At 37.3% G+C, this 26,021-nt stretch overlaps 2 protein-coding genes across 3 annotated transcripts; both read right to left on the bottom strand.

Moving 5' to 3' along the window:
- Window positions 1-1,398: 1,398 nt before the first annotated feature.
- On the bottom strand, window positions 1,399-19,999 carry LOC106065106 (uncharacterized). Of its 2 annotated transcripts, XM_013223866.2 has the most exons (9): window positions 19,793-19,993; window positions 18,496-18,704; window positions 17,017-17,207; window positions 11,934-13,711; window positions 10,215-10,311; window positions 8,200-8,327; window positions 7,323-7,445; window positions 2,450-2,599; window positions 1,399-1,732 (listed from the first exon to the last, which is right to left on the bottom strand). In XM_013223866.2, the coding sequence occupies exons 1-9, from the start codon at window positions 19,906-19,908 to the stop codon at window positions 1,585-1,587; spliced, it is 2,940 nt and encodes a 979-aa protein (XP_013079320.2). In that variant the 5' UTR covers window positions 19,909-19,993; the 3' UTR covers window positions 1,399-1,584. The 2 variants fall into 2 exon arrangements, with proteins under 2 accessions (XP_013079320.2, XP_013079321.2); XM_013223867.2 differs by lacking the exons at window positions 1,399-1,732; window positions 7,323-7,445; window positions 8,200-8,327 and having other exon boundaries at window positions 2,466-2,599; window positions 19,793-19,999.
- A 667-nt stretch (window positions 20,000-20,666) lies between these two features.
- LOC106065116 (neurogenic locus protein delta-like) lies at window positions 20,667-25,732 on the bottom strand. Its single transcript, XM_013223877.2, has 4 exons — window positions 25,572-25,732; window positions 25,246-25,389; window positions 22,715-22,858; window positions 20,667-20,874 (listed from the first exon to the last, which is right to left on the bottom strand). Exons 1-4 carry the CDS (start codon window positions 25,651-25,653, stop codon window positions 20,744-20,746), a joined length of 501 nt encoding a protein of 166 aa, XP_013079331.2. The 5' UTR covers window positions 25,654-25,732; the 3' UTR covers window positions 20,667-20,743.
- Between the last annotated feature and the right edge of the window lie 289 nt (window positions 25,733-26,021).

The following is a 26,021-nucleotide window of genomic DNA, read 5'->3' as shown; positions in this document are numbered from 1 at the left end:
TTTCCCCCTTTTTAAGTAAACAATTTATTTAAAATATTAGTGACTAGTTTGACAGAAAGTATTAAGTTTAATAGTACAAATTATTTTTAAGCATTTTTTAACCAAAAAAAAAACAACAGTTTGCATAGATGTGTTAAAAATATGGTAAAAAATAATCACTCCTTCTAAATAGTCTCCTGTGTTGTTGTTTGTTTGTTTTTTCAATTAATAGTAAATAGTGTAAAAATGGTGTATTCATTGTTGTTGAAAAAACTGCTTGCATAGTAGATTTTTTAAATTAAATTTTTCGCTTTCAGAAAAGAAAAAAGTCGCCGTTGCATTAGAACGTTGATAGGTCTAAGACCTAAGATATCATGATATCGGATTTTCAATATCTTTTTATAGTTTACTTTTTCTGTTTAGCTATACAGCTAAGTTATTAAAAATAAGGTCCATTCATAGCTCAAATACTAAAAAATATTTAAAATTTATATAATTTTATAAAAATCTATTGTAAACAAAATTTAGAAGAGGGACCTCTCAAGCATCCATGAAATTGAACTCCGAATTTAGCCCCTGAGTTAATCATATAAAGGGGGTTCGGTGGCAGAGCGGTTAAGTGCTTGGCTTCCTAACCTTGGGTTCTCGGTTCGAATGTCGGTGAAGACTGGGATTTTGAATTTCGGAATTTTCAGGGCCCCCTGAGTCCACCAAACTCTAATGTGTGCTTGAATATAGTTGGGGAAAGTAAAGGCGGTTGGTCGTTGTGCTGGCCGCTTGACACCCTGCTCTTTAACCCTTGGCCATAGAAAAACATGACCTTAACATCATCTGCCCTATTGATCAAAAGGTCTGAAAGGGGAACTTTACTTTGGATGCGCTGTGGCTGAGCGATAAAGCGCTTGCCTTCTAAACCGGAGGTTCCGGGTTCGAAACTTGGTGAAGACTGAAATTGAGGGCAGTAGTCTGCACATCACTGGTGTAAACCTGTTACATTTAATCTCGCTAAATGTGTTTTTAAAAAAAAATATTTTTTTAAAATTGATTCGTATCTTATGTTGTAATAACATAGTGAACGAAAAACATTCAAATTTTGTCATTCAAAAAATAAGGAAAAAAGAATGAGGGTCGAACCCAAGACATTCACATAATCTGTCGACTTACACTCCTTTTTTATTCAACACAGATTCGCGCCATTCCACATTCTAACCACTATGTGCACTTGAGCTTCTAACTTTTGACCAACTTCCTTTCCACCCATGAAGAAATTGTAAGCTTCTTCTTCTTCGTCTTCTAGCAAGCTTTTTGCTGTTGAGCTGTTAGCTCTTTTGCAGAAATTGTAATCTAAACAACAAGAATTGATTGAACGTCGTCACACAATCCCATACAAACACACAAATAAACAATTCATTTTTTTTCTTGTATTTGATAATATTTCATTTATTTGTTTTACACACAGAGTACATTTGGACATTTAAAAACATGAATTGTAAAAGATGTAAAATAAACATTGTAAAAACTAAAAGGTATAAAAACAGGATTCAAAACGTAGCAAAGCTTTCGTTGATTCCTTTCTTTTTTGATTGCTCATATGTTGCTCATTGCTCATTGCTGGGATGTTTTGGACAATCGTAAAGTGTTGTTTATCTGATTTGAGACCAAGTCCATTTTTTGGGCCAGTCTTACCCAGCTTGGGGGTAACGGGGCGCTTAGCAGGGCTTGGGTCTCGTTCTTATTGGCCTTTATGCTTACCCTAAATTCAAAATAGAAAGAATGGTATAACATAAGTACATTAGATTAATGTGCAAAAAGAAAGGGGAGATAAAAGTACGACATTCAGGGGAGGATAAGTTAGATCAGTTTTTCCCAAACTGTGTTCCTCGGAACCTTGGTGTTCTGTGAGGCATGAATAGGTATTCCACAAACTACAGGAATAATTAACTTGTAGTCCAACACTTGAATTAATCTCCCTACAATAAAATAAGCTGAGTGTTCCGCTAAATGCATTTCCAAGTAAGCATGTTGGTACCACATTACAGCTTTGGTGAGGTCCCAAAATGTAGAGCCTCTTAATGAATTCTTAATTTATAACATGAAAGCCCTGGTAACAGAATGTTGACATGAAGTGACCACATAAAGGCATAATAAAATATCAAAATCTAAAAGGAAAAAGGTTAACACATTGAAATGTAATAATCGTTTGATATACGTATTTAAATTAATTTATCATATATGTCAAAAATATTAAGCGCCAAAAAGTCCCGTCGCCAAAACGACAACTGCGCCAAAACGTCCGACTTCGTTATTGTTACATAGTTTGAACTTGCATTCGCTCCATTGCCTGGGGTCAAAGTTCATTCAGGAAACAACACGAACTATTTCTTTGTGAACTCTCACTTTTCAACCCTGGACACAAAAAAGGCCTACACATTTGAGAACCAATGTTGTCTACAAGTAACTCTATATTCACCTTTGAATTCCAGGCAGCAGTGTACTTGTGTCACCTCTCTTGTCTTTCTTCTGACACAAGTGAGACAGGAGCAGGTCCAGTGAGTCGAAGTAGTCACACAGCAGAAGATACATCTTGGTGTAGATCTTGTCGTAATAATGGGCTTTATAACTGGGTGGAGGAGAGAAGAGAATGGAAAGACTGAGATTCACTGCCATACGTACAAATATATCTTAGTGAATGTTACAATAGTTATGTCTGCTCTGAATGTTGCAAAATATATAGGTCGCAGCTGGAGCTGCGTAGCCACCTGAAATACTGCACTCCTCATTAATCTTCGGTTACAAAGACAAGTCTTATTATTATTTTTTTTAAAGTGGTAGGCTGTTTTTATATTAAATAATATTGTTGTATGACTATTTAAAATCTAACTTAGAGGCGCGGTGGCTGAGCGATAAAGCGCTTGGCTTCCGAAACTGGGTCCGGGGTTCGAATCCGGGATTTCTGGGCGCCTCTGAGTCCAGTCAGCTTTAATGGGTGGCTGACATTAGTTGGGGAAAAGTAAAAGGTGGTTGGTCATTGTATTTGCCACATGACACCCTCGTTAACTGTTGGCAACAGAAACATTGGGCCTTTACATCATCTACCCAATAGATCGCAACTTTACTCTATTTACTTAGAGAGATTAATAAATGATAAAAAACAGAAAAGTAAAAAAAAAATCATTACATTCCTGACCACTAACAGACATTGCATGATGTGTTGTCATGGCCCACGTCTCATGAGGGTTTCATGTGAGTAGTTCTAATAACAACTTGTGGTCGTGGCTTAGACTAAAACTGAAACTGTTTGTAATTTAATACTTTCGTCTTTTTGCTCTTTAATATTCGCATTCTTAGTTTTTTACTTTGGAAAAAAAAACGAACGAAGAATTCGTATTCATTATGTTACGTGTTTCCTTCATAAGCGTTGCCAAGGGGAGAGGAAGAAAAAAGAAAAGGGGGGGGGGGAGTAAAACCACCACGAAATAATCTAGGACTTGTTTCTCCTGCCAGTGGTTGGGCGCCATCAATAAAGTCAATGTAAGAGAGTTCAAGTAACAGCACGAGGAAAACTAAAGCAAAATTAAAGTCATCAAATTCACCCTCAATGAAAAGATGAAGCAGTTACCAATTTCCATTTTGATGTTCAACACCACCTCCTTCCCCATTGCAATATTTCCCACATTGATCTAACAGTAACTTCTCTTTCAAAATGTAAGCCAAAAAGGGTTGTTTTTTAAACATTTAAAATTTCGTTTTGTTTTATATATATACTAGACATATGTTACCCGCGACCCGCGGGTCTTTATTTGCGCATTACTGTCGATATAGTCACTGAGAGTGTTTTGTAAACAATTAAACGAAATAATTATGTAATAAGTAAAGCGAATGTGTCAATGTAAAAATAGTGTGAATGAAGCTATCAAATCAGAATAGCTAATAGGCTGAAATCCATTTGTTCAAATTAAAACATCTGCTTGTAGGCCTACATATATTTGATTAAAATTTGAGATGAATAGACTTAATTTTGTATGTTCATGTGTTACAGCATAAAGTAAATCTTGAGGTAGACATAGATCTAAATCTACACTAATCTAGAGTTAAAAATTGGCTTTTATAGAGTTCATTCTGAGTTGCGCATGCGTGACCTTTTTTCATGAATGAATATAGGCCTATCTCAACACGGCTACGCAGCTTTATTTAGCGAACAGCGAACGAATGTATTAAAAATGCTTTAGAAAAACAAATTTGAATGTTAATTTGATTAAAATATGAAATGAATAGACAATAATTAGTATGTTTATGTGTTAAAGCATAAAACTATCTTTGCGAAAAGAAGTTTTATCATCTTAGAGTTCAATAAGAGTTTTAGACCTAGGGTTCTAGGATTCTAGACTCAGTAGAGAGATGTGTTAATGTGTAACCATTTGGTAATGTCTAATGAAAGGATGTTCGCCAGACATTACCCGCGGCCTGCGGGTCTAAGTTTGTGTTTACTAATCTAGTGGATTGGATTTAGATGATGATCCTTTCACGTTATTTCTCTTTCGCTACGAAAATAAAATTATTTTGCGAAAATGGGTTTACCCGAGGTGGATACATTCATATCTATTAAAAACGAAAAGAGCGATAGCTTTGTTAAATGAATGGGATTTTAAAGTGAACAATTAAACGAAATTATATTTAGTACGCGATTCATGAATGAATATAGATCTAGGCCTATCTCAACTCGGCTTCGCAGCTTTCGTAGATGAATGTAGCTTTAGAAAACCAAATTTGAATGTTTATTTGATCAAAATATGAAATGAATGGACTTTAATTAATATGTTTATGTGTTAAAGTATAAAACTATCAGTGCGAAGAGAAGTTTTATCATCTTAGAGTTGAATTAGAGTTTTAGATCTAGGGATGGGATTATAAAGTAAACAATTAAACGAATTAATATTTAGTACGCGATTCATTACGGTATTGTCTAATGAAAGAATGTTCGTCAGGAAATCTGTAGTCACAGATATAAGGAACTAATTTATGTAAAAAATGCTTTTGAAACACAAAATTGAAGGTTAATTTTATTATATAATGAAATCAATGGATTTTCTTTTGTATTTTCATGTGTCAAAGTAAAAAACTATCTGCGCAAAGTGTATTTCTTAAAATTAGATCTAGGTCTAAATCCTTTCTATCTTTTCTCATGTCAACATTGTAGACATGGCCTAGATCCATAAAATACTATAGCTGTAATAGAGTCGGACAACTTTATTTTTTTTGAGGGTCTTAAGTTTGTTTTAGGGCTACAATACATACACTACGGTCTAAGTTAGTACCCAAGAAACATTCCTGCCAAGTTTTATCAAGATTGGTCAAGCGGTTTTGATGTCTATAAGTAACATACATACATACACCTCACATTCTACTTTATAATATAGATATACTAGACATATGTTACCCGCGACCCGCGGGTCTTTATTTGCGCATTACTTTCGATATAGTCACTGAGAGTATTTTGTAAACAATTAAACGAAATAATAATGTAATAAGTAAAGCGAATGTGTCAATGTAAACATAGTGTGAATGAAGCTATCAAATCAAAATAGCTAATAGACTTAAATCCATTTTTTTTTCCAAATTAAAACATTTGCTTTTAGGCCTACATACATTTGATTAAAATTTGAGATGAATAGACTAAATTTTGTATGTTCATGTGTATAAAGTATAAAGTAGATCTTGAGGTAGACATAGATCTAAATCTACACTAATCTAGAGTTAAAAATTGGCTTTTATAGAGTTCATTCTGTGCTGCGCATGCGTGAACTTTTTTTCATGAATGAATAATATAGGCCTATCTCAACACGGCTACGCAGCTTTAGCGAACAGCGAACGAATGTATTAAAAATGCTTTAGAAAAACAAATTTGAATGTTAATTTTATTAAAATATGAAATGAATGGACAATAATGAGTATGTTTATGTGTTAAAGCATAAAACTATCTTTGCGAAAAGAACTTTTATCAGTCTTAGAGTTCAATAAGAGTTTTAGACCTAGGCCTAGGAATAGACTCAGTAGAGAGATGTGTTAATGTGTAACCATTTGGTAATGTCTAATGAAAGAATGTTCGCCAGGAAATCTGTAGTCACAGATATCAGGAACTAATTTATGTAAAAAATGCTTTTGAATAATCTAGTGGATTGGATTTAGATGTATGTTAAACGTAGCTAATGATCCTTTCACGTTATTTCTCTTTCGCTACGAAAATAAAATTAGTTTTGCGAAAATGGGTTTACCCGAAGTCGTTACATTCTTATCTATTAAAAACGAAAAGAGCGATAGCTTTGTTAAATGAATGGGTTTATAAAGTGAACAATTAAACGAAATAATTTTTAGTACGCGATTCATGAATGAATATAGATCTAGGCCTATCTCAACTCGGCTTCGCAGCTTTCGTAAACGAATGTAGCTTTAGAAAACCAAATTTGAATGTTTATTTGATCAAAATATGAAATGAATGGACTTTAATTAATATTTTAATGTGTTAAAGTATAAAACTATCTGTGCGAAGAGAAGTTTTATCATCTTAGAGTTGAATTAGAGTTTTAGATCTAGGGATGGGGTTATAAAGTAAACAATTAAACGAATTAATATTTAGTACGCGATTCATTACGGTATTGTCTAATGAAAGAATGTTCGTCAGGAAATCTGTAGTCACAGATATAAGGAACTAATTTATGTAAAAATGCTTTTGAAACACAAAATTGAAGGTTAATTTTAGTATATATTGAAATCAATGGATCTTATTTTGTATTTTCATGTGTCAAAGTAAAAAACTATCTGCGCAAAGTGTATTTCTTCAAATTAGATCTAGGTCTAAATCTTTTCGATCTTTTCTCGTGTCAACATTGTAGACATGGCCTAGATCTATAAAATACTATAGATGTAATAGAGTCGGACAACTTTTTTTTTTGAGGGTCTTAAGTTTGTTTTAGGGCTACAATACATACACTACGGTCTAAGTTAGTACCCAAGGAACATTCCTGCCTAGTTTTATCAAGATTGGTCAAGCGGTTTTGATGTCTATAAGTAACATACATACATACATACACCTAACATTCTACTTTATAATATAGATATTAGGAATGGAGAAAGACGGTCAACAAATCTTGCGTGGTGCCCCAACGGTCCAACACACTAAGGGATAGGTGAAGGTGAAATATTTTAGTTTGTGGTGGGCGTCGTTGTGGAGGGCGTCGTTGTGGAGGGCGTCGTTGACGATGAGACTCTGGAGTGGCCACACAGTCTGCACTGTCGTCTGGTGTTGTATGATATGCCATCGATAGATAAAATTATGAATTAATAACCTTTTGGGTTCCATGTCATTTCTTGGGATGAAGTCATCGCAAGTGACATTGTTGTCATTGTTGTCGCCTTGAACATCGTATACATCTTCCCCTTTGGCTATTGAGGACGAGGAGGCAGCATCCCTTGATAAGGGGAGAGTATCATTTGTTAATTCTAAAATCTAGATTTATGTAGTCCATTTATCAGTAGTACAAAGAATATTGGTTCACAAGCATATACAGTAGAATACAGCGCACAATTTATGTTCTTGGGTTAGGAACGCTGATCAAAGTTGTCATGTCACAGGTAAAACAGTTTATTGCATCTTGCTATACTTTGGTGAATTGGATTGAATACAGAGCGGGAAAGTGGGAATTTTGAACACGAGATATAAATAACCGGAAGTAGGGGCGTTTGAGAGATCAAGTTGATAGTAGTCAGTGTGTGAAATAAGTCGGAAGTTGGTGAAATAGGTTATGGAAGTCAAGAAAAGGATGGACGCCTCAGAATCCCTGCATAAAACAAATAAATAACATTTAGACAATAATCTATTTCAAGGGGCGCAGCATGAGTATCAGTGATAACTAGAATTCACGGGCCAAAATGATGTCAAACGGAAGGTTAAAATGCGGGCCGCTCCATTTCTTATCTTATCTTAGAGATTGCTACAGAACATTACGTCCAACATGTCCATTTAGACGTGCATGCTAAACCATTGGTTTGGTTAAATAAGGAGGGTTAAGGTAAACTAAAGTTAACATAAATATAAACAAGATAGAGTTCTCAAGGTAAAGTTAAACAGGATAAGGATAAGTAAGATTAACCTAAACAAGATAAACCTAAACAAGATTACGTTAAAGAAGAAAAACAAAAGTTAGACATTGGTTGTAAACGTACAGTTTCTCCCCATCTCCTTCAAGTAGCACTTCTAACGTGCTGTCCTCCATGTGATCCAGGACTGAGATCTGGCTGTCTGTGTTGGCTTTTCTGATTGTATTGTGGAATAAATTTTCACAGCACTGGAGCTGAAAGATTGGTCTCAAAGTTTGATATTGGATTTACGGGATGAACAAGACTCCACAAGTGAGTTAGTTTATAGCCCATGTATACTAAGGCTTGAGAACCTTTTCAAAACGTTTGTGGGAGCTTCCGCTTTTCTTTTCCCCCAATTTTCCTATAAAGCAAGGATTACTTTATTGAAATTATACGCTGCCCCAATCCATGCAGTCAGAAGTAGAGATGTTAACTACATAATTATTAAATATGTTCAAATGAATACCATTCTAACGATTATATAACCGTTTCATTCGTTTCTCAGACTTTAACTAGTTCCTAGACAAAAACAAAAAGTTGCAATCGCGAGCCGTAAATCCAGCGTTTTCCTACATTCTTAGCTTAGGATATAAAACGAAGGTGTCATGTGGCCAGCACAACGATCAACCGCATTTATTTTTCACCAACTAATGTCAGGTATCCATTGGAGCTGGGTGGACTCAGATGGGCTTAGACTCCCGAAATTAAAAATCCCAGTCTTCACCAGGATTCGATCCCCGGACTCCCGGTTCGGAAGCCAAGCGCATTACAACTCTTTACCACGACGCCTTGCAGAGGACTTGTATTATTCACACACAAGGTGTAAAAAGAATGATGGTACGTCACTTTACAAAAATATCACCATTCTGATATAAAGAAGAATGGAGACTTTAGCATCGCTCTGGCGAAGACGTATTAACAATGTGTTTTTCAAAAGTTTTACAAGGATCTTGTTGGGGGACACTGCTCGCAAAAAGCAGTAGGAAGTGTCCTACTTGGAAGACGGCGTTACTTGATTCTATCATTTCTTTATTTTTACATTCTTAATACTGTCTTTTATATGTACTTTATACACCAAAAATGGATTTATAACTACATTGCTGATACAACGAATTTTTTTGTCATGCCATCAACCCAATCGATGGGCTAAAGCTTTATGACCGATTTGCGACGATTTGGTACGGAAGTTGTGTCTTCGACATTTGGACGCTGCTTATTTCGGACTTAAAAATTTTGTCGACGCTTTAGAAAAACACATTTTGATAATAGCCAATGCTACAGAAAATGAAAGGCCTAAATATTTTTAAAGTGCGAAAAAAATGTAAAAATATTTTTTTTTAAATAAGTCAAAATTGTAACTATTCAACAATAGAGTATCAGATCCATCCCTGAGAATACGATAAATGGACAAGCCCTCCCCTCCAGTAAATTTCATGCCCCTGGGCATCTTCAAGTGGCGAACACCAGTTCTGCCCCACCTTCCTCGCCTACCAAAAATACAGCTTTATCCCGGTCCCATATAGTGACCTGACCTTACTTGACCTGAGTGGACCTGTGTCCCGTCGTCTTTGACATGTACACATTTTGAAATGACCGGATATCTTGAAAGCGAAAAAAGTAAATGCAGTGATACAAACCAGAGCATTGTGGATACCTGTCTCTTATTAGTTATGAGTTAGAGAAAATAAACATAACACAAACGCTAAAAAAACTTTAACACTCGCAAAAAACAACTTTGTCGTGAAGCGACTTAGATCTAATAACGGCATAGTAAAAATGTCATTGTACCCTCTTTATATCGTGCCCAATAAGGGGGAAGATGGTGTAAAACTCATGTGTTTTTATTGACGACAGTTATAATGGATGTCATGTGTCCAACAACCAACCGCCTTTACTTTCCCCAACTATTATCTGTTACCTATCAGAGTTGGATGGACTCGGGGAGTCCTAAAAATCCAGAATTTCAGTTTTAACGAGAATTTGAATCCAAGACGCTTCGTTTCGCTCATATGCGCTCTACCATCACACCTTTTGTTAACATTTAGGTTTGTCTTTTGTTTACTTGTTTATTTTTCACTAATAAAAATTATTTTTGTTACCTTGACTTTTGTAGCGAAATCACAGAAACGATCTATAGTATTCATTAATAATGTTAAGGCGACCCCTGAGCTCACATCAGAAACAGCCGTGTCAGTACTGAATTTGGATAGAAAAAATGCTAACTGGTTATTTGTTTAAGCTATTAATGACAGATTGGTTTAGACCAATGTTTCCCAAAGTGGGATACGCGTACCCCTAGGGGTACGGAAAGACATTTCACTTCATTTGCTATGCTGATTTTCTTTAAATACCCATTTATTATGTTCTTTAATAAATTAAAATGGGAGTGGGGGAGTGGTACTCAGCATTTCAAAAATTATAAAAGGGGTACACGTAGGTCAAAAGTTTGAGAAACACTGAAATGTAGACTCATAGGGCTTCTGCAGTCGTTAAGCGACTATGCCTCATACCATGAAGGACGAGAAGAGAATCTGGGAATTAGTTTTGATCGGAACGTTGTCGCCGACAGAGCAGTCGTAGCTATTGGGTTCAAAGAGCAGTCGTAGCTATTGGGTTCAAAGAGCAGTCGTAGCTATTGGGTCCAAAGAGCAGTCGTAGCTATTGGGTTCAAAGAGCAGTCGTAGCTATTGGGTTCAAAGAGCAGTCGTAGCTATTGGGTCCAAAGAGCAGTCGTAGCTATTGGGTTCACAGAGCAGTCTTAGCTATTGGGTTCAAAGAGCAGTCGTAGCTATTGGGTTCAAAGAGCAGTCATAGCTATTGGGTTCAAAGAGCAGTCGTAGCTATTGGGTCCAAAGAGCAGTCGTAGCTATTGGGTTCAAAGAGCAGTCGTAGCTATTGGGTCCAAAGAGCAGTCGTAGCTATTGGGTTCAAAGAGCAGTCGTAGCTATTGGGTCCAAAGAGCAGTCGTAGCTATTGGGTTCAAAGAGCAGTCGTAGCTATTGGGTTCAAAGAGCAGTCGTAGCTATTGGGTCCAAAGAGCAGTCGTAGCTATTGGGTTCAAAGAGCAGTCGTAGCTATTGGGTTCAAAGAGCAGTCGTAGCTATTGGGTTCAAAGAGCAGTCGTAGCTATTGGGTTCAAAGAGCAGTCGTAGCTATTGGGTTCAAAGAGCAGTCGTAGCTATTGGGTCCAAAGAGCAGTCGTAGCTATTGGGTCCAAAGAGCAGTCGTAGCTATTGGGTCCAAAGAGCAGTCGTAGCTATTGGGTCCAAAGAGCAGTCGTAGCTATTGGGTCCAAAGAAATGGAAAAAGTTTAGACAGTTTGCTCTTTGCCAGAGTGTAACATAGTATGATGTCAGCTTCCTAAGGGTCACCAGCTTCTGATTTTTTTTCAGGGTTCATTCCCAAAGCATTTCCAGTGTTTGTGTTTTTCCTTCTCCTAGCAGGGTGACCAGCCAAGGTTAACGAGCCCCTCGTTCCCGAAGCTGACTAGTTTAGGCGTCAGTAACTCGCATTCGCCTCCTCTCCTGTCAGTGTTAACAGTTCCGCGGGACCCAATATGTGAAACGCACGTGAAGGCAATGAGTTGGACTGATTGTCAGAGGCTATTTGAGACGCATGCCAATACTTTTAAAGGTAGTGGAGTGCTTATATCCATTACCACTTCCGGCAATAAAAACCTGGTGGAACCAAGATAAATAACTGTTAATCTAAAATTTTATATAAATGGACTGATGGGTGTTAAAACAATAATACATTGATATGCTTAAGGCAGTGCTAGATTTACAGCCATTGAGACAGATTGACATCAAACTAATTACCTAAAACAAAGTCTGGACGTCTGCTGTGACATCACATTGAAGTATGCTTCCTGCTCTTCTAAAAGATCTACCTCGTCCAGAATTCTGTTCTCTAATTCATCCACAGAAATGTCGCAATTTACTATATTCATGAGAGATGAATGCAGAATTGCAGACTTGCCAAAGTATTCACTGGAAGTTGTGAACATTACTGACTTCGCTTTCATTTCTGCATTGATCTTCCTTAGCATGTAAGTTTGCCAGCTATCGATGGTGGATTTTTTGCCAGGCGCTGCATTGAGCGCCACTGAGCTTTTTGGCTCGAACATAATCGGCATTTGCTCATTAACAAAATAATCTTCTTCGTCGTCGTCTTCCACTTCATCGTCCTCGTTGTCGTCTTCATGCTCTTTTTCCTCCGTAAAGGAAATCGCAGGGTCCACAAAGAATGTCTGAATCGAAGCTTCCAAGTTACTCAGACTGTCCATCAGCGACTCGCTTTTGTTGGCTAACTTTTTCGGGGTCATCGGCTTCGTCTTCCGGACGTCCAGCATCTCCAAGAGTTTTCCAAGCCGAAAGACTTCCGGCATGCGATAGTGCAAGCCGGGATTGTGGAAGCGAAAGAGGTCAGGTCCTTTCATATCATGTTGGAAACGGTCATCAACTGCAATAGTCTCTTTTAAAGGTAGGTTTTTTAATATCTTATCTATTCTGTCTTGAACTACCGCAATTGTTTCTCTTTTGTGGAGTATTTTTTCTATGAGCTCTCGCTCGTTGATGAAGCTGTCGAAACCTCGTGTGATTCCCCAGAGGCGGAGTATAATTTCCGCCCCGTTTTCCAGCACCGGCCGGGTCAGTAAACACCAGTCCTCGGTGTAATAACCGGGCTCAACTCCTTTGTACAACACAGGAACCTGGAATGTCTCTCCAGGCAGAATGACTCTATTATCGCCATCTATGATAAACCGAGTCAGGCGATATTTTTTCAAGTCAAATGCGTCTTTGTGATCTTTCCTGACAAATTTGTAATTAATGGCCGTGGTTCCAGTATTTGTCAGTTTTATGGAGCATATTTCATTTTTGCCTAGATCGGCGGTACATCCCACTTCAATGATCTCGGACCTTATCCTGCTTTCCTGTGCGACAGACCAGGATAAAACAGAGTCGCCTATAATTAAGCCAACACTCGATTCAGAATCGCCGAAGCCATATGAAAAAATGGATGCTCTCTCTAAGTGGTGCGATGCAGTGAAATGTTTGTTACTGTGCTTGTTGTACCCGGTTTCTTGGGATTTAGTCAAACTAGCAATCTGTACAGTCATTCTAATTTTAGGTACACTGGGCCTCGCTTTTCCTACAAAAACTGGGCTCACATCCCCCACCAAGCCTAGCTTTTCAATTTGAGGAACGTACTCTGACCTCTCACCCTCCGGGACGGAACCAAAGTTGTACTCTTCTTCCTGGTCGTCCTCGTTACCAAAGCCTAGCTTTTGGAAGATCACATCGGTCACTTCCGGGCAGCCCACCCATTCACTGACCATCGAGTACCCTTGCTGCTTCTTGGTCAGTCTCGGGCAGATACCTCGTTTTTCCAGCTTCATGTGCTCGGCCATTCCAAAAAGGGTGACCGCTGATTCTTTGACGGGCGGTAGAGCTTTCTCCAAGCGTATGAGAGGCTGCTCTAAGTTTGCAGGCGGTATTTTTGGAAGAAGTTGTTGCCTACGTACAAGCAGATTTGACCTATTTTTCCCCGTAGCAGCCATTAGATAGTTTTCCATTCGAATTTGTTTTTCTTTCACCTGTAGAGAAATGGTTTCTTTAATGATATGGTCACTTTGTCTATTACAGGGACTATAACTAGCTCTTTAATTTCTCAGTTCCGGAGCCTATGATGTGTTGCTTCCCTTTGACACACATACCAAATAAAACATTGTTTAAAAAGTGGGTAGCTGAATCAAAATAGGCATTTTTTAAGATTCTGAAATTAAGGTCCCGTTCAAATAACAGACTGATGTAGGGTTACCAACATACTCAAAGGAGGACAAAAAAAAAGGAGGACAAAACCTTTTAAAGAATGACAAAAAATATTTTAAAAAGTGAGTTTTAGAATCAAGATGTATTGCATTACTTTTATTTAACTGTTTTTTTTATGGAAACAAAAACCTGGGTGGGTGGACGCAATTCTCGACATCGGATTTAACGATTTTCTTAGAAATTTGACAATTGCTGTAGCCTATCTCTTTTAGAAAAGAATGACTAGCTCGTCGGACATACTGGCAAAACTCTAGCTACACCGTTCTAAAGTTTTAAAAGTATAAAAGAAATAAATTAAAATTTGCCTAGAGAACAAGAACATATTTATCTTGAACAATATTTCTGCACTCATACAAGAGTTTAATAAATTAATGTTCTGCAACATTGTGCGCATCGTCTTCTAATTCTAGATCTAAAAGCCTATCTTTAGAATATGATAAAGTCTAGTGGATCTATACATTCGCTTAACCAGGACTCAGCGGAGAGGGGAGGATTTGGAGGGTTTTAAAAAAAATCCATTTTTTCAACATTTATTCATTTAAAAAAAAATCTTTCTATACGTTTTATAAAGGATGTTGGCCTATTGTTCTTGTTTTTTTTTTAAAGTACATTTGCATGTTTTTCTTGTTAAAAATCATAAATTCATTGCTTCCTATATATATATATATATCATGGGCGTAGCCGGGGGGGGGGGGTTTGGGGGTTCAAACCCCCCCCCGAAATGAAATCCCCCCCCTCGGGGGGGGGGAGGGGGAGACGGACTTAAGTGACTGATTTTTTGCTTTGATTTTCTTTATTTTAGTTAAGATTTTAATACTAAACCATCACTTGCCCCAGCGCAGCCAAAGGGGTTTTGAGTTTAAAACCCCTACCATGGGGTTTTGAGTTTGAAACCCTCTACCACAGGGGGGGGGGGGGAGGGGGGTAGACGGACTTTAGTGACATGTTTTTTTGCTTTGATTTTGTTAATTTTAGGTGAGATTTTAATACTAAACCATCACTTGCCCCAGCACAGCTAAAGGGGTTTTGAGTTTAAAACCACTACCAGGGGGTTTAGAGTTTAAAACCCCTAACAGGGGGTTTTGAGTTTGAAACCCCCCTACCAGGGGTTTTTGCAGTTAAATCCCCCTCTTTTATAAAACAAAACACACAAAAAATGCAAACGATAATCCCCAAATTCCAAGTGCACAGTTAAGGAAGATTTTGATTTTAAAACCCCTCCAAAATTTACGATAGACCCCCTCTTCAATATGGAAAAAATGCAAATTATGCACTCAAAATGTTATGAGCGTAGCTAAATGGGTTTTGACTCAGTTTTAAGTTTAAACTCCCCTCCAGTGGAGTTTGAAGCTAAAAAATACATCTTCAATAAAAAAATAAGCAAATTACACACTCTAAAATCTAAGAGCGTAGCCATATGGGTTTTGAGTTTAAACCCCCCGCCAGCGGGGTTTGAAGTTAAAAAATACATAATCAATGTAAAAAAAAAAAGCAAATTACGCACTAAAAATGCTATGAGCTTTGCCAAAAGGGGTTTTGAGTTCATATTCCCCTTCACAACGGTTTGATGCTAAAAAATACCTCTTCAATATAAAAAAAAGCAAATTACACACTAAAATTATTTGAGCGTAGCCAAGCGAATTGGGGGTTTTGAGTTTAAACTCCTTTCCTCCAGATGGTTTTGAGTTTAAAATCCCCCTACAGAGCGTTTTGAGGTGGAAAACCTCTATCTTCAATATTACTCTAAAGCAAACTACAGTTACCAAATTCTATGATCGTAGCTAAATTGGGGTTTTGAATTTAAAAAACTACAACAAAGTCCTGAGATTTTTAGTTTAAAACCTCTAACAGATGATTTTGACGATAAAACTTTTCTTTTCGATATAAAATCTAATGCAAACTACAGTCACCCAATTCCAAGAGCGTATCCAAGAGAGGTTACATTTCTACCAGTTGCGGGGCTCCATTAATAAAGTGCAGTGAATAGTCATCTGCCGAAATTGAAAAACACTAAACGTGGCTCAACAAAGATGGCTAAGACAGATTTTAGGAGTTAGTTATTGAGATCGGGTCTAAATCAAGGAAATCCTATGCTGAACTGGGAGTCGACCCCTTAGTAAAATTGTGACAGAGCGTCGCATGAGGTTTGCGGGACATGTTCTCCGACAAAATAAATTACGCATAATAAGAGTTGCGATGACATCCTAGTACAACTTGGCGCCACACATTCATGGAGGTCCTCGGAGCAGGTGGGAAGAGGCTTCAGAAATTACCAGTGACAGATTTTTGTGGAAACAGCTTGACGGCAAATGCGCCGAACGGCGCGGCAGGGTCTTAGTCAGTAAAAATAGCACATACATTTTTGAGATACGACTTTTTAATAGCAGGAAAATGCACTGTAGATACCTCAGAATATGCATTTTGTTGACATTCTATGCCAGAAATAGTGCTTGGCGGCGGGGCTCCGCCCCGCTCTAGGGTGAGCTCCTAGAGCTCCCTCAGAGCCCCTTGCTGGCAATGGAGGGGAGTCAACAATTTTTCCACTAACTCCAGGAAGAACCTATTCTAGGGCACAATAAACGTGTTCCAAAAGAATGAAGGGTCAGAATGTAATAAAGATTATGAACACACACACACATACATATATACAAATATTTTTTTCGCGAGGGGGGGGCGGGGGGGGGGGAGAAAAAATTCCCCCCGAAACCCCCCCCCCCCGAAAAAAAATCCTGGCTACGCCCATGATATATATATATATATATAATTTCCTTATAAACTAAAATGACATTGATACAATATCCACGCGCGCAGGCGCGGTGGCTGAGTGGTAAAGCGCTTGGCCTCGGACCGGGATCCGGAGTACGAAACATGATGAGGATTGGGATTTCTAATTTCGGGATCTTCGGATTTATTCCATGTTCGTCATTTTCACCGAAATTGCTGTAGCTACACTGTTTTGGAGGTTGTCATTTTTTGCAACTATTTCATATCTGGGTTTTCCACTAGAAATCTGTGATAGTTATTTCACAAATGTCGGCCATTGCCGCCAAAAAGAAACGAAAACACTTACTTCAACGAAGTGATCCAGGTTCCGTGCTTGTAGCTGACTTTTCTTGGCCATCAGTTGCCTGACACTGGACGCCAGCGGCTTTCTGCGTGTCAACACCTGAACGGGCGGAGGAAGAAGTGGAAGTTCACTGGGCGACACCCACTTAGTCAGAGGCGGAGCGCTAATAACGTCCATCTCCAGCTGATACTTTTCTGAGACAAACAAACAGCGCAATGGATTGCTGATTAATGAAACATCTCTCTAGACAAGAAGAAAAAATATAAATGTTTTGTTTAAAATGAAGTTCCTCGTTTAAGCAACCCAGTTTTTTTTTGCCCCCATAACAAGTCTCCTGTTAAACCACATTTTGTTTCGAGTCAAAGGCTATCTTTTAGTGCTGTAAATGTGCTATGAAGTCGATTACCCGATACCAAATAGGCTTAGGCAGGCACTATGATGTAAATTATTGTAAATATTTGTAAATATGTGACTTTTGACTTTATCGAATATAAAATTTTATTCATATTGAAATTTACACGATAAAATGTGCTCATACTATATCGTCACTTTAACATTGTATTCGTTATCTTGTACACACTAAGAAAAGACATAATAACTTTAAACACTTATCTTTATTATCTTGACATTTCATTTCCTTTAGTACGTGCTGCCTCCTTCAGCAATCCCTGCTCCCTTAGTTATACCTTACAACCCCCTTATCAGCTGATCACTCGACCAAGTAGCAATAATAAAGGTAGCTTGTCCATACACAGTCCCACAAAATCACTCGACCAAGTAGCAACAATAAAGCTAGCTTGTCCATACACAGTCACACACAATCACTCGACCAAGTAGCAACATTAAAGCTAGCTTGTCCATACACAGTCACACACAATCACTCGACCAAGTAGCAACATTAAAGCTAGCTTGTCCATACACAGTCACACACAATACACTTCTAGTCATTCAAAACAAACACCCTTAGTATCTCAAACATCGATTCATTACTTATTGACACACAATACAGTAATTAGCCTTATAGAATATTTTTTTCACCTCAATTTACAGTACCTTAGAGTACACACTACTGAACATCATAGGACAATACAGTCAGTAGTCACATTACATTATATGACTTTTTTAAAAAATTAATCAACTGTTTTCTCATGAATTAGAAGTTATTCAAGTTATTTCAAGCTTTACAAGTTAAGATATAATACGCCTACAGCGGTTTAGTTGTCTACCAGCAGTTTGGTGCTACAAGTCAACGACCGTCCACAACACCCTCCCTCTTATGAGTAGGACATTGAAACTTGAAAGGCTGAAAAGTGCACACTGCCGTAAATCTGTTACTGTTTAGGCTATAGAGTTATACTTTGTATCAAATCCCATCCATTTACTTAAATTTTAGGTTTTGTAAATCTGTTACTGACGCTGGCTAACGTTTTAACTGCTGTTGGCGACAGACAGGTTATCAACACATGCACTCGCAAAACGTACCATTTTTCTTTGCCGACATCAAGAGAGAGCTAGCACGAACAGCGTCTTGAGCTGAGAAACTTTTGTGTTTCTTGCACCCGTCTTCCTCTGTAGAGTCATCGTCCTGGCGTGCAATAGACACCGCTGCCAACTTAGGCTTTTTCCGGACTGGTACATATCTGGTTTGGCTCTGCAGCTTACATTTCTGAACCTTTTTTTGCGGAGTGTAGCTGTTGAGTGAAATATGTTGGGTTCGAATCTAGATAGCGCAGAGGTTGTTGGCTAGAGCACCTGATTGTATTGATTGTATGATCTCTTTAAACCCAGTAAACTGTATAAGCGTGCACTGTGGTCAGTATTTTTCATATTTGGGATACCATTATTTTATACCTTTCTAGCGGCTGCTAAATATACAGGTATTAGTTAATTATGGAATTAATGGAATTCTAAAAGAGCTATACTTTCACAATTAATCCAGCGCTTCAAAAAAAAACAACAACAACAACAATGGTGATAAGAGCACTGGTTGCATTCTATACACTAACTACAAGTTGAAATATTTAGAAAACTTAAGACTGAAATTTAGTTATTAAATTAAGTCACTATATAAAAACTTTCTTGAGATAGAAATACGGTCCAACATCACAGTAACCTTTTCAAAGAGCTGAGACTACACTGGACACAGTGTAACAGAGAATTGTATGTCGCTATGTCTGTATATACTAAATCTATTTCTCGTGAGATTACTCCTAGAAGTAACTAAGTCTACTTGAATCTGTTTTTGTTTATATTTGGAGTATTTATTGTGTTCAAATAAATAAGCCTAAAGTTGTAGGTAACTCTAATATGTACAATACACGGACATTGGCTTTTACTGGACAACAGAAGATAATTAAGTTTAAATGCTTTTTGTTGATGGGTGGTCTTACATATAAAAAAAAAGAGTTGACATTCAAGATGGCTGCCTGGTCGTGCGGTTTGCGCTCTGAACTGTCGTTTGGATTTATCGATGGTCCCGCGTTCAAACCCTGTCCTCTCCCATCCCCCGTCGTCCTGTGGGAGGTTTGGACTAGGAAGTAAACTATCTTTAACTCTGAAGGAACATCCAAAACATGTAAAAGAAAACAAACATTGACATGAGTCAAATTTTAATCTAGAGTAGCATCATAAACTAACTAAATCATAGAAGTGGTGATAATAGTTATGATGACCTAAAACGTAGCTCTAGATGACAAGATTAACATCGATCTAGATCTATATGTCTAAATTGACTAAATCTAATGATCAAGATATCAAGATATAATCTACAATATATTACCGTAGAGATTCGTAAGGATCTGCTTCCTTTTCGACCACATCTACTTCTTCCAAGACTTCAGGAGCTTGTTCTGGATCTATTTTTAGTAACTTCTGTTTCCCAGTTTTCGGTCCCATTGCTGTTGTCAGTGCTGAAGACTCCACAGCAGGTGGGACCTCTCTCCAGTGGCATTCCAGTACAACTTCCGTTCAACACATAAAGTAATCACTAGAACACTCTGAATGTCAACATCTTCTGCTTGAGATTCACACTTAGTTCTATTTATTTAATTTTTTTTATTTGGGGGGGGGGGGGGGAGGTATAAGGAATTTTAAAAAATCTCTGCGTGGACTTGTTAACAAGTAAAAAATTAAATTTAATAAAATACTCAGAAAGACACAAAGATAAAGGCATATTTTTATATACCTTGTTCTAAGAAACATTCGTACAAGTGCTCCTTCTTTTATTTTATTTGAGCATGGAATGGGCTGCCTGAATAAGCCACGAAAACAAAAACGACTTAGCAGAGTTTACGCCTCTGACTACCATGCACGACTAGATTGACCTGCCTAGGACGTAAGTAACGTCCCTATTTGAAGTAGCTCATTTCATGTTCTATTTCGTTTTCTGTTGTGACTACTTATTGAAAATGTTAGTATCCACAATACATTTAGAATGTCTGACTTGATCAAGACAGAAGTAATTTTGATTTAAAAACAATGGGATCCCCATTGAAATGGTTATATTTGTTTTTATAATAGCATCCATAATTATAAATAGTAAAGAATAATTTATCATCATTTTGTTTTTCAGCACCAACTTAGTTTAGCCACACCCAGCCATCAATATTTTTTACACTTTGCTCTTGGACAAAGAAAAAATGTAACACAGAAAGTAATTTATAGATGTGGCAATATTTTTAAAATTTTTTTTTCTTTTTCTTGCATCAAAGACAAAATGTAAATCTTGACATTACACAAGTGTCGACTGACATCTGTTTCCGGCGAAACCCACAGGACACAGACAATATGGCGCATCTGCTGGTGCTGTACAAATACCTCCATTTTCACAATGATAATTGACACAAGGGTCACGTGATATAGCTGGAAAAAAAAGATAAATAATAAATCTTATCTAGTATATTTGTTGATTTGGTGAAAAGTAAAGGCGATTGGTCGTTGTGTTAGCCACATGGCACCCTCGTTAACCAAAGGCTACAGAAACACATGATCTTCACATTATCGCACTACAGATCGCAAGGTCTAAAATGAGTACTGTTTTCGGCATAATATCTTAGTAATGCATAGTTTGGCAGGCTAAGGTTAGTAATACATAGTTTGGCAGGCTAAGGTTAGTAATACATAGTTTGGCAGGCTAAGGTTAGTAATACATAGTTTGGCAGGCTAAGGTTAGTAATACATAGTTTGGCAGGATAAGGTTAGTAATACATAGTTTGGCAGGCTAAGGTTAGTAATACATAGTTTGGCAGGCTAAGGTTAGTAATACATAGTTTGGCAGGATAAGGTTAGTAATACATAGTTTGGCAGGCTAAGGTTAGTAATACATAGTTTGGCAGGCTAAGGTTAGTAATACATAGTTTGGCAGGCTAAGGTTAGTAATACATAGTTTGGCAGGCTAAGGTTAATAATACATAGTTTGGCAGGCTAAGGTTAGTAATACATAGTTTGGCAGGCTAAGGTTAGTAATACATAGTTTGGCAGGCTAAGGTTAGTAATACATAGTTTGGCAGGCTAAGGTTAGTAATACATAGTTTGGCAGGCTAAGGTTAGTAATACATAGTTTGGCAGGCTAAGGTTACTATTCAGGCGTTTAATATTGAGCACAGGGTAGAGCTTTGAACTTGAAACATTATTCCATAAATTCGTCGTGTTGACAACTTTCACTGTCAATGTTATTTGAATTTAAGTTAACAATGCAATAAATTTATAGAGTCAATATAGACACTATAGTCAAAGTAATTAGATATTTGACACACAGACACAGAGTTTGGCATTACTTTAGTTTGACAAAAATGATTCTATATACTGCATCGGAAATAGTCATAAAAATATGTAACTATGTTTTTGTAAATTTTTTTTCGCATCAATATCTGATACGGTTAAATTTAATAAATTTACTTTTGTATTATGTAAATAGCTCCGGTTAAAGTTAAAACAGCATTACCATACGCTTTAAAAAAATGTATATTTTTTTCACAGTGTACCGTTACGTTATGATTATTATCTTTACAATGTAAGCCTATATCTGTTTATAATAATAATAATAAGGCGTGTCTTCGAATCCGAAGATTAGTGAGGAATGCAGTAATTCCCGTGGCTGCGCAGCCCCAGCTGTGACCTACATATTTTGGCACATCCATGGCAAGCATAACAATGTGCGCAGGTGGTCGATTTAGATTTTCTTTTCGCCGTCTGCGTTTGTCCTCGGCAGCGAATTTTCTGTTTATAGTAACATTGTAAAGGCTTTCAGATTTGATTTTTCTTTTTATGGAAGTGACTACATGTATAAGAAGAAAGAAAATCGACGCAGCGTTTGCTTTTTATGTACAGACCACAGAATATATCTATATATACAGGTCTGTGATAGCTTTTTGCAACATTTAAATCATTACAGTGATGACCCGTAGTAACAACAGCAGTATTTGCAAGCAAAAACTAGGTTTGCATATTGCTGATAAAATTCGGTTTGGTTATATCCGTATTTGGATCCGAATACCTTTGATTCGAATGGCACAAACTTGTCTTCTAACAGCTAACTACCAATGTACGTCTACGAGATTTAAGATAGAGATCTATATGTTAAAATATCTATCATTGTGTACACATAATTATATGCGTTAGCTCCCCTTGTTAGTTCGTGTTAAGAGAGCCGCCTAACAGCTACAGAAACGCTGACCTAAACAGTCATATTATCAAGTCATACCAATACGTTTGCCTATATGGGCTGTCTCCGTACAATGGGTTCCGGTGAATCCTGCCGGACAAACACAGTGCGCGTCGTCAGCAGGAGCAATGCAATAGCCTCCGTTAGCACATTTTAGGATAGCACATCCATCCCAAAAAGGACCTATAAAAGTGAATGCAGTTGTAATATTCTATGTAAGTCTTCGATACGTCTTCAGTAAGTCTTTAATTGAAGCTAATATAAAGAAAGTCGTAGTTAGCAGTCAATGTTTCTAATGAACATCTATCTAGCTGTCTATGTATAACTATTCTATATCTGTATTTATAGATAGACAGACAGTATATCTTTCTGCTTGCCTGTCTATTAAACACAACTCATTCCTAGTCTTAGTGAGATATCCGGAAATTAAAACTTTATAATCGTGTAAAAATGTACGAAATACAATAGATGGTGATTGGTGTCTACTATATATTTGTAATTCATTCATTGGTCAAGAAATATCTTAAACCGTCTGTCGAATCCGCATGAAATTTCGTACACAGGTTCCTTTTACCTGCTAGGCGCACACTAAAAAGGGTTTTTGACAGATGCGCAACTTGAGGACCGCTATTCGCGAAAAACCACAAGCTTTCTTTCAAACCTTAATATTTTATTTTCGGTGTTTCCCCAAAAGAGAGCAGTCTAATTTTTAAAAATCCTAATAGCATTAATAAGATAGATCTAGAGCATAGACATATATATCTAGAGTCTTTTTGTTTGCAACAGAGAGAGACGGGCAGAGAGCAAGTAATGGTACTTTGTAACATTGTAAAAAAAAATAATTAATTAATCTAGATCTATTATCAATTCACTACATTCAAAAGGATGAGATAAATGATTGCAGTTAGGCCTAATAAAACCAAATTAATATTTTTGTTTGTTTAGAGAACAAAATACCAAAATAAATATAGAAAGGGGAAAGGGAATGCATTTTTTTCACTATGCCTGAAACTGATGGTATGAAGAAATGTATTCGGTATCTAATAGGCCTGAAACTGATGGTATGAAGAAATGTATTCGGTATCTAATAGGCCTGAAACTGATGGCATGAAGAAATGTATGCGGTGTCTAATAGGCCTGAAACTGATGGTATGAAGAAATGTATGCGGTGTCTAATAGGCCTGAAACTGATGGTATGAAGAAATGTATGCGGTGTCTAATAGGCCTGAAACTGATGGTATGAAGAAATGTATGCTGTGTCTAATAGGCCTGAAACTGATGGTATGAAGAAATGTATGCGGTGTCTAATAGGCCTGAAACTGATGGTATGAAGAAATGTATGCGGTGTCTAATAGGCCTGAAACTGATGGTATGAAGAAATGTATGCGGTGTATAATAGGCCAGAAACTGATGGTATGAAGAAATGTATTCGGTATCTAATAGGCCTGAAACTGATGGTATGAAGACATGTATGCGGTGTCTAATAGGCCTGAAACTGATAGTATGAAGAAATGTATGCGGTGTCTAATAGGCCTGAAACTGATGGTATGAAGAAATGTATGCGGTGTCTAATAGGCCTGAAACTGATAGTATGAAGAAATGTATGCGGTGTCTAATAGGCCTGAAACTGATAGTATGAAGAAATGTATGCGGTGTCTAATAGGCCTGAAACTGATGGTATGAAGAAATGTATGCGGTTTCTAATAGGCCTGAAACTGATAGTATGAAGAAATGTATGCTGTGTCTAATTGGCCTGAAACTGATAGTATGAAGAAATGTATGCTGTGTCTAATAGGCCTGAAACTGATGGTATGAAGAAATGTATGCTGTGTCTAATAGGCCTGAAACTGATAGTATGAAGAAATGTATGCTGTGTCTAATAGGCCTGAAACTGATGGTATGAAGAAATGTATGCGGTGTCTAATACCATATATTGCTTGCATTAAGGGGAAAAAAAACTAACCAGAAAGAGAAAGAGGTCACGGTCGAGATATTAAAAAATTTTAATTGAACAGCCGAAGAAAAGTCATATGAGTGTGTGTATGTGTCGGGGCGCATTATGGAGCGAGTCTTTTCAAATAAAAGTCAATATCGGAGAAATTACGATGCGCATGTTAAAAGAAAACAAAATGGGGATTCCATAGAGCGAAGAGAGAGAGAGACAGACAGACAGACAAACAGAAACGGAAAGAGAGAGCGAACCGAAACATTTCATTGTAACAGATACACTAATTCACGTGCTAAGATAATATGTTAGGATGATCTTTAATTAAAACGTGGCCCGTTTGTTCCAGCAAAAATAATAAGGCTTGTCTTCGAGTCCGAAGATCTGTAAGGAATGCAGTATTTCCCCTGGCTGCGCAGCCCCAACTGTGACCTACATATTTTGCCACTCTCATGGAAAGCATAACCATTGTCCGCAGGTGGTCGATATAGATTTTCTTTTCGCCGTGCCAGCAATAATTCTACATATAAAGCCTAGGAACAAATCAACGGGTGTATAGAATGTGTACTGCTAGTGTAGTATAAGATATAGTGGATGAAATTAACAAAATTAAACAAAAAAAAACCTATTTGTCTTCCAACAGGTACTGCTGTTTGACAGTGAGAGCCTGAAAATCCTAAAGGACAAACGCAATGCGGGAAATCTGCGGGTGCGAAGCAATAACCACCGTTGAAGCAATGATAGTTGACGCAGGGGTCCAGTATTTGAGCTGAAATGTATACACAAAAACAAATAAAATGTAAAACTCAAAAGTCAGTGAATAACCAAAGAATGAAGCAAAGAGTGCCAACTACTAAGGCAAGATTCTCCATGAGATCACAGCAAGAGAGAATGAGCCCTATGAAGCTATGGATCTTCAAGATTTCAAAATTATGTGACATTTAGACTCACCATGAACTCCCAGAGCGAGAAAAGCTGTAATAGCAACTGCTAAATGCGCCATCTTAAAGTGAATGTTTCTTTCGACTTTCATTATAATATTTTAGGACTTAAATTGAATTTGAACTAAAGTTAATTCATATTACAGAATTAGATCCAAGTACGTGAGAAATTACCATATGAAAGATTTTTAAACACAAGTGACTGGAATACTCTCTCTCTCTCTCTCTCTCTTTCTTTCTCTCTCTCTCTCTGTCTCTTTTTCTCTCTCTCTCTCTCTCTGTCTCTTTCTCTCTCTCTCTATCTCTTAACGTATGTCTTTATTTTTTTCGTCATGATTAACTTCTCTTATATCTAGTCTCTAATCATCTCAAATAAAATACAAAATAGAGTTTTATTTTTAAATTTAATATCGTGACGGGGGGTCCACACTAGGCGTAATATAAAATATGTCTTCTATAT

Source organism: Biomphalaria glabrata, chromosome 1 (assembly GCF_947242115.1).
Source record: "Biomphalaria glabrata chromosome 1, xgBioGlab47.1, whole genome shotgun sequence".
NCBI lineage: Eukaryota > Metazoa > Mollusca > Gastropoda > Planorbidae > Biomphalaria > Biomphalaria glabrata.
Note: the sequence above shows the minus strand (reverse complement) of the source record. Positions and strands in the feature narration are given on the sequence as shown.

What these genes read in the sequence shown, in the direction of transcription:
- LOC106065106 (XM_013223866.2), bottom strand. Translation starts at nt 19,908, where the DNA reads ATGGGACCGAAAACTGGGAAACAGAAGTTACTAAAAATAGATCCAGAA. An exon ending in GAAGGAGATGGGGAGAAACT is followed by an intron (nt 7,446 to 8,199) that starts GTACGTTTACAA and finishes CCCCTTATCAAG; the next exon opens with GGATGCTGCCTCCTCGTCCT. An exon ending in AATGACATGGAACCCAAAAG is followed by an intron (nt 2,600 to 7,322) that starts GTTATTAATTCA and finishes TCCTCCACCCAG; the next exon opens with TTATAAAGCCCATTATTACG.
- LOC106065116 (XM_013223877.2), bottom strand. Translation starts at nt 25,653, where the DNA reads ATGAAAGTCGAAAGAAACATTCACTTTAAGATGGCGCATTTAGCAGTT. An exon ending in TCTCGCTCTGGGAGTTCATG is followed by an intron (nt 25,390 to 25,571) that starts GTGAGTCTAAAT and finishes TATACATTTCAG; the next exon opens with CTCAAATACTGGACCCCTGC. An exon ending in CCATATAGGCAAACGTATTG is followed by an intron (nt 20,875 to 22,714) that starts GTATGACTTGAT and finishes TTTTTTTTCCAG; the next exon opens with CTATATCACGTGACCCTTGT.